The sequence below is a fragment of the Macaca mulatta genome, chromosome 10 (genome assembly GCF_049350105.2).
Source record: "Macaca mulatta isolate MMU2019108-1 chromosome 10, T2T-MMU8v2.0, whole genome shotgun sequence".
Taxonomy (NCBI): domain Eukaryota; kingdom Metazoa; phylum Chordata; class Mammalia; order Primates; family Cercopithecidae; genus Macaca; species Macaca mulatta.
Genome location: NC_133415.1, coordinates 107,302,206 through 107,318,176, shown reverse-complemented (window position 1 = coordinate 107,318,176; position 15,971 = coordinate 107,302,206). Strand labels below are relative to the sequence as shown.

The window sequence follows — 15,971 nt, the reverse complement described above, 5'->3', positions numbered from 1 at the left end:
TCTCTCTCTTTCTTTCATTTTTTGCCATTCTTTGCCAGAAATTAAACTCTGCTTTTTCTAGTATCAGATCACTCTTGGAATCCAAAGGAAATAATAAATTCAGTTGTTTGGGATCTGATACAAGTCATGGCAACTTTGGAGAAAAATCTCAAGTTTTCTCTGCTATTTTCCACTCAGGAAGCCAATGGTGGGATGCCGGGGAGACCCACTTGGGACTGATAGAATGTTCCGGGTACTTGAGAGGCTCTTCACATCCACAGTCACACTTCCTGTGCAGAGGTGAACAGCTGGTGGGGGAAGGAGGGAAGGCATTTCTGTCTCCATCTTCTGCAGTGGAAGCCAAGGTGTAAGCAGTTCAGTGACCTGGTCTGCTCATAGCAGATGGCCAGAAGTAGGACAGGGGTGAAAATTGGACCCTTCTCACCCTGGCCAGGTTTCTGTTCTACCAGTTTGACCTGTCCTGGGGATTGCAGCTGCGATACTGCAAAGAGACTACAAGAATCAAGAATCACACAATAGAATTCCACAAACCTTTTGCAATTTCTTGACATGTATGAATGTCTTGACGTGTATGCATACTATGCTAGGGTGACTCACCTCTTTCATAATTTAACATGCAAGATGTTATTTCAGGTTTTCAATTTTCACTTTATTTATTGAGCACCTACTGTGTGCTCAGATAGTATTCTAGCCACTAAGAATTCAGCCATGAACAAAACAGACAAAGACCCGCTCAGTGCTTGTGGTTACTAAAAGAAACGAGCAACAAAGAAATGAATAATTTAAGAAATCATTACCATTGTGAGGCATGATCCTGCATGCAATTAAAAGGGAGAGAGACAGAGAATACCTGAAGGAGACCATCTGAGATTGAATGGTCAAACAGTTCTCTGGGCAGGGGACTTTTGACCTGACAATGAGGTCAGAGCCTGCCATGGAAGAACATTACTGACAAAGGGAAGCATGAGACGGCAAAGACATAGACGGAAAAGAGTTCATCATTTGAAGAGTGAAAAGGAGCTGATGTGGCCAGAGCTTAGAGAGAAAGGAAAGGAGGCTGGGTGTGGTGGTTCACGCCTGTAATCCCAGCACTTTGGGAGGCCGAGGCGGGCGGATCACAAGGTCAAGAGATCGAGACCATCCTGACCCACATGGTGAAACCCCATCTCTACTAAAAATACAAAAATTAGCTTGGCATGGTGGTGTGCGCCTGTAGTCCCAGCTACTTACTCGGGAGGCTGAGGCAGGAGAATTGCTTGAACACAGGAGGTGGAGGTTGCTGTGAGCCAAGATCACGCCACAGCACTCCAGCCTGGCGACAGAGCAACACTCCATCTCAAAAAATAAAAACAAAAATAAGAGAGAAAGGAAAAGAGAGTCTCAAGATACCAGATACCTAGGAACAACATAAATGCAATATTCAGAAATTATATCTAGCACTCAGTACAAAGAATCACATCATCCCCTACCCTCCCACTCCTGCCACACAGCTAGACACACTCGAAGTATTTTATAAGATTGACCAAGAATATAGACTGAGCTGCATTAGTCAATATGTATTTATCTGATTAAATTTAAAATGTATATACGTATGTATATATGTATGTGTATGTATATATGTATCATTTCATTCAACATACATTTATCAAAAGTGCACATTCATAATTTAATTTTTAGAGTAAAAATAAATACAGTAACAGCTAATATATAATTTATCCTATCTTCTAGGTAAAATATTTCCATAGAGCCATTTCCCAGGAATGTGTGTTTTAAGAAAGTAAATTATGATTTATATGTTTCTAAATGTTCACTAAATAACTACTTTTTGAGTTGAGTAAATATTACTGTTAAAACAAAAAAAACCTGTACAACTGAAAAGATTCTAATTATAAAATGCCCTAAAACTCAGCCTCAAGTCAGGGAAATCTATACACAAATGAGTCCATTTCTCACCTAGTAGACTGACAAAACGTTGAAAAAGCTCTTGGGCGTAATGTGACAAAATGAGAGGAAATGGACTTTCTTGTACATTGCTGGAGAACATCCTCCAAAGCAACTTTCATGAAATTCTACATGTGAATACCCTTGGAACAATAAGTCCCACTTCTTCTAAGAATTTATTCACCTCCAGGATCTCCACTGGGTGTGATGAGGGGTAGTCTGTAGCACTGTTTGTAACAGAGGGGAAAAAAATGGATTTACCCCAATGTTCCATGAAAGAGAAAGACAGTGGATTTGAACCCAGGCTCTGACACCTAAGACTGTGTGAGTTGGCCGAAAACTTAACCTCTTAGTATCTCAGTTTCATAATTTGTAAAATGGGCATAAAATAACACCTACTTTATGCACATATTTAACAAATAAAAGGAAGGAAGGAAAGAAGAATCAATAAATAATCAAATAAGATATATCCATACAGGGGAATCCTATCAAATTATTCAAAACTATGATATATCACTAAATAAAAAATCCATGGCTCAGAAGACTATATAAGTAAAAATTGCATGCAAACGCACATACAGACACACACATGCACACACACCCACACACACACACAAAATTACTTATATATAGACTATTCTGGAAGAAACTATTCACAGTGGTTGTTTCTGAAAAAGGAAACTAGATGATTCTAGGAAATGGAGATGAAAGGAAACTCTACTCTTCAGTGTATAAACTTTGTATCCTCGAATTTTATACTAAGTGTACATATTACCTACTCCAAAAGAAATCAAATAAAATTTAATTTTAATGGAGTAAATCCAAACCTTTGATATTAATTGCTGTATTTCCTGATTATGAATTTGCAGATTATATATAAACAACTATGAGAAATTCTAAAACGTTCTACTGCTCAGAAAAGAATATACTGCAAAATGAGATGGGATATAGGCACAGTTTTCTATTTGTCTTCTCACATCTGAATACACCGTTCCATTCTTCTGACAGGAAGTAAAACCATTCATCCATTCAATCAACAAATATCGAGAATGTACTAAGGACTATGACCTGGGGATACAGCAGTGAACAAGATAGCCAAAGTCCCTGGCCTCAGAGAACTTACTCTAAGATGTAAATAATTTGTAAAATGGGCATAAAATAACACCTACTTCATGCACATATTTAATAATAAAAGAAAGGAAGGGAAGGGAAGGCAGAAGGGGAGGGGAGGGAGGAAGGGAAGGAAGGAAGGAAGGAAGGAAGGAAGGAAGAAAGGAAGGAAGGAAGGAAGGAAGGAAGGAAGGAAGGAAGGAAGGAAGGAAGGAAGGAAGGAAGGAAGAATACATAAGCAAATAATATATGTAAGATAAAACTTATGTCTCTTAGAGTAAGTTCTATGAGGCCAAGGACTTTGGCTATCTTGTTCATTCCCTTTCTTACAGAAGAAAAACAAGAAAAAAAGAATGTATATAGAAACAGAGAAACAGAAAAAGAAGAGAACAAATGGCATCAAATTTTAAAAAATTGTTAAGTTCTATACATGAATTAAATTAGGTGATGTTCTAGAAGAATGTGAGGAGTCAACTTCAAATGTTGTAGTCAAGGCAAGTCATTCTGAGGCAGGAATATGGATGCCAAGAGACAGCCAGCCAGGAGAAAATCAGAAGTAAGAGCAGCCAGTTAATGGACGAGATGGATTCAAACTAGTGAAGACTTCTCCAAGAGGACAAACTTTCTTGGAAAGATTCATATCCAACTTCACTTTACACCACATTGAATTAATGGATGCTGAAGACTAGACTAGGTTCGTGATAACTTCCACATTTGAGGCCACTGCTAGTGGAATGGAACCCAGACTCAAAAAGTGACTTTTTCACGGATTAGCCAAAATTTCTGCACTTTGGTGGAAAGAAACCTGGAAACTGAGAAATTAGTATAAAGAGGGGATTCAAATAAGTATGATTTCTTAAAAGTTTGGAAAATAAATTTCTTTTATTGAATGAATGTATGGTGTTAAGATAATAAAATGAATTCTAAGAGTTGAATTGTTCTTCTAAACATGAAAACTTGTATTAAATAAAAGCATTGAACTCAATACCAGTGTTTTAACTAATTTGAGTTAGTCCATTCACGAGACTTGCTAGTTTTTCTTTGTATTAATCACAGCAGTATCCATTGTACATTTGAATGAAGGGAAGAAAAAATAAGGGCTTGGGCAAAACCAAAATAAGGTTGTACAGTTTTTGGGGGGTGAGAAGTGACATACACATGGTGATATCAGAGGAAAGTTTTGTAAGATGATGGTATTGGGTACACAGGAGTTTTTTCCCTAAGCACCTAATTTTTAAGTTATTTATATAAAATGATGACATAGAGCAGCTATAAGCAAAGATATTTTAGAAAAGCTATTTTAAAAAATAAGTACACTGGTCTGCAGTTTCCCAAACTTCAGCCCTGCACCCTTTGGATTTGCACTGCCTCTGTGTACTATCACCTGCCTCCAAAATTTTTGCCACTGCATGGTCATATAATACCTGCGCTGTAAGTTAACATGAATTAAGTTACTTTACTTTTTTAAATAAATAAGCCTTATTTAAAGAGGAAGCACACATTCTTATCTGAAATTGGAAACCAGTGTCACTTGAAAGAAAATGTAAAATTTAACATCATATAAAGTTAATTAATGCAACGAAACATGATGCTGTCAGCCTGAACACTCCGCACCTAAGTTAGGATGGTCCCCTCTAGGAAAAGTCCTAGTAGTCACCAACTCTTTGAGATATGTTGAGCAATAAATAACACTTTTTCTCATTTTATGATTGAATGTTGTTTACTACCATAAAATTCTCTCTCCAGACATATAAATCTCACATTTGGACAAACCTGTTAGAGTTAACAGGTAAAAATACTGTGGCCAGTCTTTTAATCAAAGGTCTGCCATTTTGGCTAATACATTCAAGTCTTTATGTTCTAAGATAGGATTTCACTGGAGGCTCCTAAACAAACCCAATATTACAAAAATATATCACAGAAGTCAACACTAAGAGGAAGACAGAATGCAACCTTATTTTTTATTATCAAAAACATGACTCTTCCGCTGGAATATGAGTGAATTAATTTCCACCAGGCCATGGTTCTTACAGACAATAAACTAAAAATATCGTTTCAACCTTTTACCAATAAAAAATAAAAATCAGTAGTATGACTCACTGAGTTTCTACTATGATTCAGGCACAGGATTAAGAGCCTGGTATACTCATCTTTCATATATTATCCTCGTTTTTCATATATAAGTAAGGTAAAGATCAGAAAGAATAAGCAATTTTCCCTTAGGCCACAGAACCAATAAGCAGCCAAGCTGAGACCCAAATTAAAATGTGAGTCTCAAACTTATGCTATTTCCACCACAAAAAAAAAAAAAAAAAACTAATGCACAAATTAAATTGTGTATGTGTATGTGTGTAGAATGAGACAGTGTCCCAGGAAGATTTCTAGTAGTTATAGACATTATTTAAAAATTTATATTAAAAGGCAAAGGAAATAGAATAGCTAAAACAATTTTGAAAAAGAATAAACTGAGAGGGATCAGTATGCCCTATTTCAAGACTTATTGTATAGTTACAAATACATATATAGACATATCACTGTACATATATAAGGCATATAAAACAATGGAACAGAATAGAGGGCCCAGGCAAAGACACACATAAAAATGCTCAATGAAAGAAAAAACAACCTTTTCAAAAAAGTGCTGGAGTAACTGTGTGTCCATAGGCATAACCTTGACCTGAAATGCACACCTTATACAAAAATTACTCAAAATGGATAACAGACTTAAATATAAAAGATAAAACTATAACACTTACAAAAAAAATTAAAACATCTTCAGGATATTAGGCTGGCAAGGCAAGAGAGAGAGAAGATACCTGCAAATCACATATCTAAAAGGGGTTGATGTCTAGAATATATGAAGAACTTTCAAAACTCAACCGTTACAAAATAAGCAATCCAGGCATTTCACTGAAATGGGTATACAGATGGCAAACAGGAACATGAAAAGATGTTCAACATTGCTACCCTTTACAAAAATGCAAATTAAAACCACAATAAGATACCATGACACATCTAGAAGTATGGCTAAGATAAAACACAGTGACGACACCAAATGCTGGCGAGGACGCAGAAAAACCAGATCACTCACACGTTGCTGATGTGAATGTAAAATGGTACGACCTCTGTGAGAAAACAGCTCAGCAGTTTCTTTAAAAACTAGACACAACTCTACAACCCAGCAATTGCACTCCTGGACATTTGCCTAGAGGCATGAAAACTTATGTTCACATGAAAATCTCTGCACAAATGCGGACATTAGTATATCAGCTTTACTCATGATAGCCAAAAACCAGAAACAACCCACGTCCTTCAACAGGTGAGTGTCTAAACAAACTACATACACACCATGGAACACTACTCAGCAAGAAAAAAGAACAATCTCATACACACAACAACCTGAACGAATCTCAGGGGATTATATTGAGTTTTTAAAAAGGCCAATCCCCAAAGGTTACATCCGTATGGTTCTATTACTTTTTTTTTTTTTTCTTTTGAGAGGGAGTCTCACTCTTATCACGCAGGCTGCAGTGCAATGGCATGATCTCGGCTCACCGCAACCTCCACTGCTCACTGCAACCTCCACCTACCTCCCAGGTTCAAGCGATTCTCCCGCCTCAGCCTCCAGAGTAGCTGGAATTACAGGCACACACCACCACGCCCGAATAATTTTTGTATTTTTAGTAGAGACAGGGTTTCACCATGTTGGTCAGGCTGGTCACAAACTTCCGACCTTGTGATCTACCCAGCTCAACCTCCCAAAGTTCTGTGATTACAGGCATGAGCCACCATGCCCGGCCTACATAATATTCTTTTTTTTTGAAAATTCTAAGACAGAGTCTCATCTTGCTCTGTTGTTCAGGCTGAAGTAGAGTGGGATGATCACGGTTCACTGCAGCCTCAACCTCTCAGGCTCAAGTGATCCTCCCACTTCAGCCTCTCAAGTAACTAGCACTACAGGCATGTGCCACCACTCCTGGCTAATTTTCTATTTTTGTTTTTTGTAGAGACAGTCTCACTATGTTGCCTAAGACCGGTCTCAAACCTGGGCTCAAGTGGCCCTTTTGCCTTGGCCTCCCAAAGTCCTGGGATGACGGGAATGAGCTACCAAGCCTGGACTCCATTTTTACATAATAATCTTGAAATGACAAAATGACAAAAGGAAAACAGATTAGTGGTTGTCAGGGGATTAGGGATATGGGGGACAGGGGCAGGAGAGGCAGCTATATAAGAAGACTGTGAAGGAGCCTCCAGGGAATGAAATGTTCTATATCTCAACTGTATCATTGTCAATATCTTGGCTGTTATATTGTCCTACAAATTCGAAAGATGTTACCATTGGGGAGAAAATGGGTAAATGGCATGGAATATCTCTCCATATTATTTCTTACAAATACATATGAACATAACAATTATCTAAAACAAAAATTCATTTAAAATAATGAAACATTGATCTTAAGTTTTTCCTTTTGTTTAAGACAAAGTCTCGCTCTTGTTCCCCAGGCTGGAGTGCAGTGGCGGGATCTCAGCTCACTGCAACCTCTGCCTCCTGGGTTCAAGGGATTCTCCTGCCTCGGCCCCCCCGAGTAGCTGGGATTGTAGGCGCCTGCCATCATGCCCGGCTAATTTTTGTATTTTTAGTAGAGACAGGGTTTCATTATGTTGGCCGGGCTGATCTAGAACTCCTGACCTCAGGTGATCCACCCGCCTCAGCCTCCCAAAGTGCTGGGATTACAGATGTAAGCCACCATGCCCAGCCTGATCTTAATCTTTAAGAAGGCACAGTGGGTGGGAAATGGGAGAGGCTGGGGCAGGGAAGACCAGACTTCTGTAAGAATCTCATACAAGCTGCAAAGCATTGTCTCAGAAAAGTCACCTGCATCCTCTCCCTGGAGCCTAGTTAACAACTCGGCTTAAGCACACAAGACACACAGTTAACATGTTTGTTCTCTGGGATCCAGGGCATAAATAGAGGGTGAGAACACTAGTAAAATAAAGACAGCCCCCACAACTGCTCTGTAAAAATCAGCTTTCAAATACTTATTGAAAATTTAGCCATCTGCATGCTAGAAAGAAGCTATTTTAATTTAAAGATTCACATATATCATATGGCATTTCTAAACTCACAATTTTATTTTGAATTTCACAGGAATGGCAGTTGCAGGAGGGAGGCACCATAATCACTTGAGAGCTTAGAATCTCCAAAGGTTTAATTTCCACCCCACTAGGATCAAATTCCTAGAGTAAGAGAAAAATCAAACTTGTCCTTCCTCACTTCACAAAAATAGAATAGAAAAATATCCGTGGGCATCTTTTCACTTCAATACTTGACCTGTTACTCAGATTCATTCCTCTTTATGGTGATACATTAATCTCTTGTTAATAACACAAATCCAAAATTAAATTGTCAACTCCTTGAGGATGGTGATTGTATCTGCCTTTTTAAGGTGGCTTACATTAAGCTTAACACAAATAGGTACTCAAGAAATATTTGAGGAATGATAAAATAAATGAAAGAAAAGATATTCCAAGGAAAACTAAGTTCTTAAAATACCAAACAATTCCCCACAAAAATTACAAAGCTGCTTCAAAAATAAATATCTCTAGTCTTCTAATAAATATGATTTCGAAAATACATTGGCAGATGTGAGGAAAATCATATCACTAATTTGGTTTATGTCTATATGCAAAGTCACTAAATTGGCTACTCTTTGCTTAAATCAGTTTTGGGGATGATGATGTCAAGGCTGATTTTATGCACAATTAATCATATGATCCACGTGGACAATCAGATGAAGATGACTGAAATACCAGCTGGAAAGCCCTTCTGACATGGAAACCATGTCAACGAAGCTGATTCAAATGAAGCCAAAATAATTGAGTCATCCTGACTGATGCATGTATATATACGCAGTCTATCTGGCCATAAATTTCCCTACCGGTAAAGTTATCCCAAAGCCTCTTGTTCTTAAAGAGTAACTAAACTTCACATATCTTACTGAACAGTTGCATGAGTTCATATGTGCATGTGCATATTTATACTTAAATAAAAACAGCATATGATGAGGCTGGGCGCGGTGGCTCATGCCTGTAATCCCAGCACTTTGGGAGGCTGAGACGGATGGATCATCAGAAGTCAGGAGTTCAAGACCAGCCTGGCCAACATGGTGAAACCCTGTCTCTACTAAAAATACCAAAAGTAGCCGGCTGTAGTGACACGTGCCTGTAGTCCCAGCTACTCAGGAGGCTGAGGCAGGAGAATTGCTTGAACCCGGGGATGGAGGCTGCAGTGAGCTGAGATCGCGCCAGAGCATTCCAGCCTGGGCAGCAGAGCGAGACTCCATCTCAAAAGAAAAAAAGTAGTATATGAGTTTATTCTATTAGTATAATTTTCATATCATGACTATAACTTAGTCATGGTACCATTAAAAATGCATGGATTCCTGAACATTTAAATCTAAAAACCCCAAATGCAACATGAAAGCCTTTGTGGCATACCAGGTCAGGTAAAACTATAAGTGAAAGAGTTAGAAAATGTTTATTTTTAAAACCTGTACATGAGCTGACCAATTTTTAAGATTTCTTCTCTGCCACAAAAGAAAACAGTCCCCAAGTTAACAAAAATACCTCCTAGTCCAGTAAATTCACTCATATTGAAGTTACCTGAAGAGGTACTTCTCCTTATTCCATATCTCTGCCATTTGTGTAGAATCTTAAAAAATCTTATAAAGGTGAAATCTTATAAATTCCTTCTATATCAACCATCAATGCCAAGCAACATTTGGTACTTGTACTAAGTTTGTTTTCCTAACTAAAAAAAAAAAAAAGTTCTTTGAGGATAAGAACAATTGCAGTAGAAACAGTGAAAATAATAACCAGTTAAGTGTCATTGTCTCTAACCACACTGGAAGTAGGAGTGAGAGCCCTAATAAACATTAATTGGGTTTTTACTGTGTCAAGCATTGTGTTAAGCTCTTTATGTTAAGCTCTTACTACGTGTTAAGCTCTTACTACCCATCTATTAGGTGAGTTGGGATTTTAACACAGTCACATGTCAGAGCCTATGTTCTAGTCACATAACCAGCCAGTGAGTTAGGATTTTAGCACAGTCACATGTCAGAGCCTATGCTCTTAAGCCACTATACAGTGATGGGGTCATTAATTTATTCCACAAATCTTCATCAAATGCCCACTCTGTGCTGGGCCCCGTACTAGGCACTGGGGTACAGCTACGATTAAAGAAGACAGAAACAAGTCCCCAGCCCTCATGGAGCCTCACACGTCCTAGGCAGTATATAGACAATACAAAAATAAATGAGGGAGGGGGTAATAAGTCTAGGGAGAAAAAGGGGCAGGGAAAGAAGGAAAGGAGAGGGAGAAGAAATAAAATAGAGTGGTCTGAGGCCAGGCGCAGTGGCTCACGCCTGTAATCCCAGCACTTTAGGAGACCAAGGCTTGTGGATCTCAAGGTCAGGAGTTCGAGACCAGCCTGGCCAACATGGTGAAAGCCCGTCTCTACTAAAAACAGAAAAATTAGCTGGGTATGGTGGCGCATGCCTGTAATCTCAGCTACTTAGGAGGCTGAGACAGGAGAATTGCTTGAACCCAGGAGGCAGAGGCTGCTGTGAGCCGATATCACACCACTGCACTCCAGCCTGGAAAACAAAGCGAGACTCCGTCAAAAAAAAAAAAAAAAAAAAAAAAAAAAAAGATAGATAGATAGATAGAGGCCTGAAAGCCCTCACTGAAAAGGTAGCAGCTGAGAAAAGGCTGAAGGAGGCGAGAGAGCAAGCCAGGAGAAGATAACTGGGAGTAAAAGAAAGGGTTCTGGGGCAGCACAGGGCCTCATGGCCCATTGTACGACTTCTCTGCAGTATATGAAAAGTCACCAATGGTTTTGTTACCAGACAGGGATAACATCCAGACCCCAAGACAGGGTTCTTGGATCTCTCACAACAAAGAATTCAGGACAAGTCCGTAAAGTGAAAGCAAGTTTGTTAGGAAAGTAAAGGAATAAAGAATGGCTACTCCACAGACGAAGGAGCCCCAAGGGCTGCTGGTTGCCTATTTTTATGGTTATTTCTTGATGATATGCTAAACAAGGAATGGATCATTCATGCCTCCCCTTTTTAGAACGTATAGGGTAACTTCCTGACGTTGCCATGGTATTTGTAAACTGTCATAGCACTGGTGGGGGTGGCGCCATGTAGCAGTGAGGACAACCAGAGGTCACTCTCATGGCCACCTTGGTTTTGGTGGGTTTTGGCCGGCTTCTTTACTGCAACCTGTTTTATCAGCAAGGTCTTTCTGACCTGTATCTTGTGCTGACCTCCTATCTCATCCCGTGACTTAGAATGCCTTCACCATCTGGGAATGCAGCCCAGTAGGTTTCAGTCTTATTTTACCCAGCTCCTGTTTAAGATAGAGTTGCTCTGGTTCTCACGCCTCTGACAGCTTCAGCAGCCAGGTGACGTGACCTTTCTTACATTTCCAAAGGAACACTTTGCCGTATTGAGAAGGCACTGGTGGGAGCAAGAGTGTAGACAGGAAGTCAAATTAGAAGACTGTTGCAATGTTACAGGGAGGAGACGAAGAGGGTTTGGACCAGGGTGGTAGCAGTGGATAGTGTGAGGTGACAGCTGGATTCTAGATATATTTCAAAGATACAGCCCACAAGATCTCCTGATGGATTGCCTGTAGGGGTGGGAGATGAGGGGAGAAGAGTGAAATGACACCAAGGTTTGCTTGTGATGTTTCCCTTTGCAACCAAAATGCTGGGACCTCTAGTGGCTAAGATGGAGAGGACTCTAGGAGCAGCAAGTCTGTGAGTCATCCAAGTGGAGATGTGAGGTAGACAGGAGAATTTACATGAGTGGAGGTCAGAGAAGAGGTCCAAGCTGATAAGTCCTTGGTAGACAAGAGCGCAGAAATGTCACTTAAAGGCAAGAAACTGAGGGATTGTGTGTAGATAAATAGACCCGAGTTTCCATTCTGAACTTGCACTGTGGGCAAGCCATGACAATGATTGATGGAAAACCCTCTCCATTGCAAGGAAAGAAACGAAGTGAGAACTGTTATATGATGCCATCTAAGTCACACATTCAGCAGGTTAATGTCGTACAAATTGCCTGATTTGCCTCTCCCCTAAAAAGAAATTTTTAGTGCATTTTGTGGATTAGTCAGATAATTATAGACAGCTGCTTCCCTCCTGCCCCCAGCCCCCCAAATAGTAACATCGACATTCCTGAACAAATTTGGTACCTAGGGCACAGCTGGAGACCTCCAGGAACCAATGGGGATTAAGCTGGGGAATACAGATGTGAAGATATTGAAACTCTTGAGTTAAATGAATCGTATTTCATTAAGCTTTTTGATATTTAAAGAAGAGAATAAATCTATACATAGTTGATTGTTTAATCATTTAAACTCTTTAGGATTTCAAATGAAGGTGAGCACTTATCTGTCACCCATTTGGATGGGAATGTTTTTAGAATGTTTCCCATCCTGTTAAAAAATCACATGTATAAATACATATGTATATTATATATTATACAATATATATATGTTGTATGTATATATTTATTCCTATATATAAAAATACACACATACACATATATGTATATAATATGTAAAAGTTTCATCCATTGAAAAAATATGGAACTGCATAAACAGTTATGCCTTTGTACACTTCTACATACAAAGAGAAGGAAATAGATAATTTCTGTATCCGTCTACCAATCCTAATTCATCTTTGATTAAAAAAAAGATACAAGTAGAATCAATGTTCTAGACTTTCATTGCATTTTCACAAATATCTTATTTAATGCTCCCAAGAACATCACTAAATAGTATTCATTGTACAGACTAGAAAACTGAGGCTAAGAAAGGTCAAAAGTCAACAAACAATAGAAGTAGAATGCGTTCCCTTCCCTTTCTCCAAATCTGAAGAAGCATTTATTCCTCGGCACAAGGAACAGCTGCTTACCATGAAATGTTTTTGTATTTAATAATAAACCCTCCCAAACATGGTCTGGATTCCACTAATAAAACTGCTGTTGTATTAGTTCCTAAAGAAGGTTATAAATGGCAAGACCATCCATGCACTATATAGTTCAGTGCATATTTCAGCAGGAACTTACCAAGTGCGTATTGTTCTAGACAAAATAAATGCCCTACCTCTCTTTGAGACTTGCACATGTTCATAGAATATACATGTCCCATGCTGTTCTAGGCTATATGTAGCCTAGATTAACACCACTAACATTCCTTCCTGTGGAAAAATGGTCCCCATGCCAATTCCCTACAGCATCCTTGACCAGTATTTGCAGCATCCATTAAAACTTTGGTTTGCACTGTGTTCTGGCAACTATGTAATGAGCCTCTTTTGTAAATCATACCATAAGCATATTTTTAAAATTAACTGGCGAGAAAACCAATGCTAACAAATAAGACCAGATTTATTTGATCATATTTTTGACCTTTTCTCTCCATGAGCAATAACCATAATTCGATAGATATTCTGAAGTCTGAATGTGAGCACAGACAAAAAGAATAAATCTTGAGAAACTATACTGCTCACTAGCATCCAAAATGTTATAAAATATAAAACAAATACAAACTAAACTGTATTTCTGTTCCTTCTGCTTCAAATATCTGTCCATAAATGTTGGCGCACACATAGGGCTATGTTGTGTCAATTGTAATAATTTACAAAAAATAATCTCAGTTACCACAAACAAGAAAGTGACGGTAACCAGTCTTTCAAATAAATTACCATGTGTCACAATTTGGCATAAACTCTGATCCTTATGAATAATTCATATTTTGTGCATTAATAATGCATGTCCTCTTCCCATTGCAATGCTCCCTAACAGAGAATAGATGTCTCGTACCAATTCCTTCCATTGACATGATGGAGTAAAGCTAAATTAGAATGGTGGGGTTTTTTTTAACTTACACCCCTTAAAATTGTAACAGTTGGCCAGCCTATAAGCATACCAAAAATAGAAAGTTCCTATTACTGCTTGCCCCTTACATGGGAGTCACTCAGTAAAGTACCCCAACAATGGGTGTTCTTGCAGATGAGAATATTTGCATAGCAGAAAAGAAAACCAAGGAAACTTTGGCAGAGCTGATGGAAATGGTGAGTTCTGTTGCATTTCTCCCTAATTACATATGTATATATTCACAATAACACAGGACATAATTGCTAAAACATGGTCACCAGCAGGGGAAAAAAAAAAAGAAAAGAAAAAGACCAAAACGAATTAAGCAAGAGTTTTATAATAATTGTGGCTGTTCCTCCCCACAGGGCTTCCCTCTCTAGCTGAGTTTACTACTGTGAAATTTCTTTTCAGTTTTCAGTAGAAGTATCTGGCACATTAAAACAGTCCAAAGACTAAGTAAGAGAAAGATGCCAAATGACACATATTTGTAGAGAAAGTTATTCAATTTATCACTATCAATAGGGGCATTCCACACGATTACTGACATTACAATTATTTCAGGCATTACACTAAAGGATATTTTCTCTCCCCTCCCCACCCCCGCACCTCCCCACCCCCAGTTTTCACCCGCTATGTCTGGCCCAGACGCACAGGATCAACTAAAACAGCGACAACACTTGATAGGAGGCAAAGAGAAATGAGGGACCTAGTTTGAAATTTTTAGGAAATAAAAAAAAATCATTCCAGTCTCTTCCCTTTCTCTCAAGAATTCTTTCACCATCATTCAGGCCCAAGGAGAGGAAGGGTGGGTTCTCTCTTGAAGCCTCCTCCAGGGAAGAGCCAGAGAGAAAGGGGCGAAAGAGAGGGAGTTTTAAGGAAGCAGCTCGCCTGTGTCAACATCCGTCCCCAAGTGCCCTAAGATTCATTCATTCTTCCTTTCAGGACCTATGTAGGGAGCACTTGCGCTACGCCAGGTATTAGGTTCCACGTAAATAACCCTCCCCTGGACCTCCAGGGTGTATCACAGCAACAGAAATCCACCACCCCGGCTTCGAACCAGGGAAAATCCAGATTCAAGTATCTACTCCAGTTGGCCCCGGTCAGAGGCCAGCCCGCACCGCGGTTGACACGACACCTGGGACAGAGGCGGGGGAGTCCAAAGACACCTTACAGTTGGCAGAAATCTCTCCCTGGGGTCAGAGGGCTCGTGACCTCTTTCACACCGAGTACGCGTGTCCTCCTTCTCAACCGGCCAGTCCATCCCCCGGAAAAGTTAAGTTGGCGGCGAGTGGGAAAAGAGGGGAACCGGGGGCATCCGGCAGGCACCCCCGCCCGGGTTTCTCAGCTCCAACTTCCATGGCTACCGAGAAATATTTATTTCGAGTAGATGGGCTCCAGTGGCTACTGAAGCCCAACACGCGGCCACCATCAGAAAGCCAAGTCATCCAAGAGATAAAGATAGATCCATTACATACCTAGACGCTGGCCTTACAGTGACAGCCCCGGAGACGCGGGTTTCGGCTGAGAAAGCCACCGCGTAATTCTCCGGCCCGCGGCCGGGGACTCTCCGTCCACCCTCCAGGGATGCTGGCTCAGGAAAGAGACAATCGAACCGGCGAACAGCAACACGGAGAGGATCGATACTCACCCCGAGGCGTCTGCTCCGGATCCTCACGTACCCTTGCTTCACTATGTCATTAAAATTGGAAGCCATCCCAGACAGCCGGTGACCCCCCTTTACCCAAGAGCGCGCACCCGAAGTGGCTTTGGGGAGGGTGGAGGGCAGGGTCAAGACAAGCAGTCGGTGGGAGAAAGTTGGAGAGGTGAAGCTGCTTCGGCGGCGCTGGGCGAGGCTTTAGAAGACGCACATCACTTTCTCTGTCCCCCCAACCCTGAGAGTGGGCGTCCAGCTTGCAGCCACTTTCGGGGAGCGCAGAGCGCGGCGCGGGGAGGCGAGGCTGGAGCGCCGGCGTC

At 40.2% G+C, this 15,971-nt stretch overlaps 1 protein-coding gene across 2 annotated transcripts in view; it reads right to left on the bottom strand.

The window, feature by feature from the left end:
• DOK5 (docking protein 5) overlaps window positions 1-15,971 on the bottom strand; it is a 172,959-nt gene extending 156,988 nt beyond the window's left edge. Inside the window, exon 1 of one of the 2 annotated variants that reach the window (XM_015148745.3) lies at window positions 15,473-15,971. Coding sequence is in view for 1 of the 2 variants with exons in the window: in NM_001260578.1 (NP_001247507.1) it covers window positions 15,646-15,711 (66 nt within the window). In the remaining variant the exon portion in view is untranslated. 2 annotated transcript variants of the gene reach the window in all.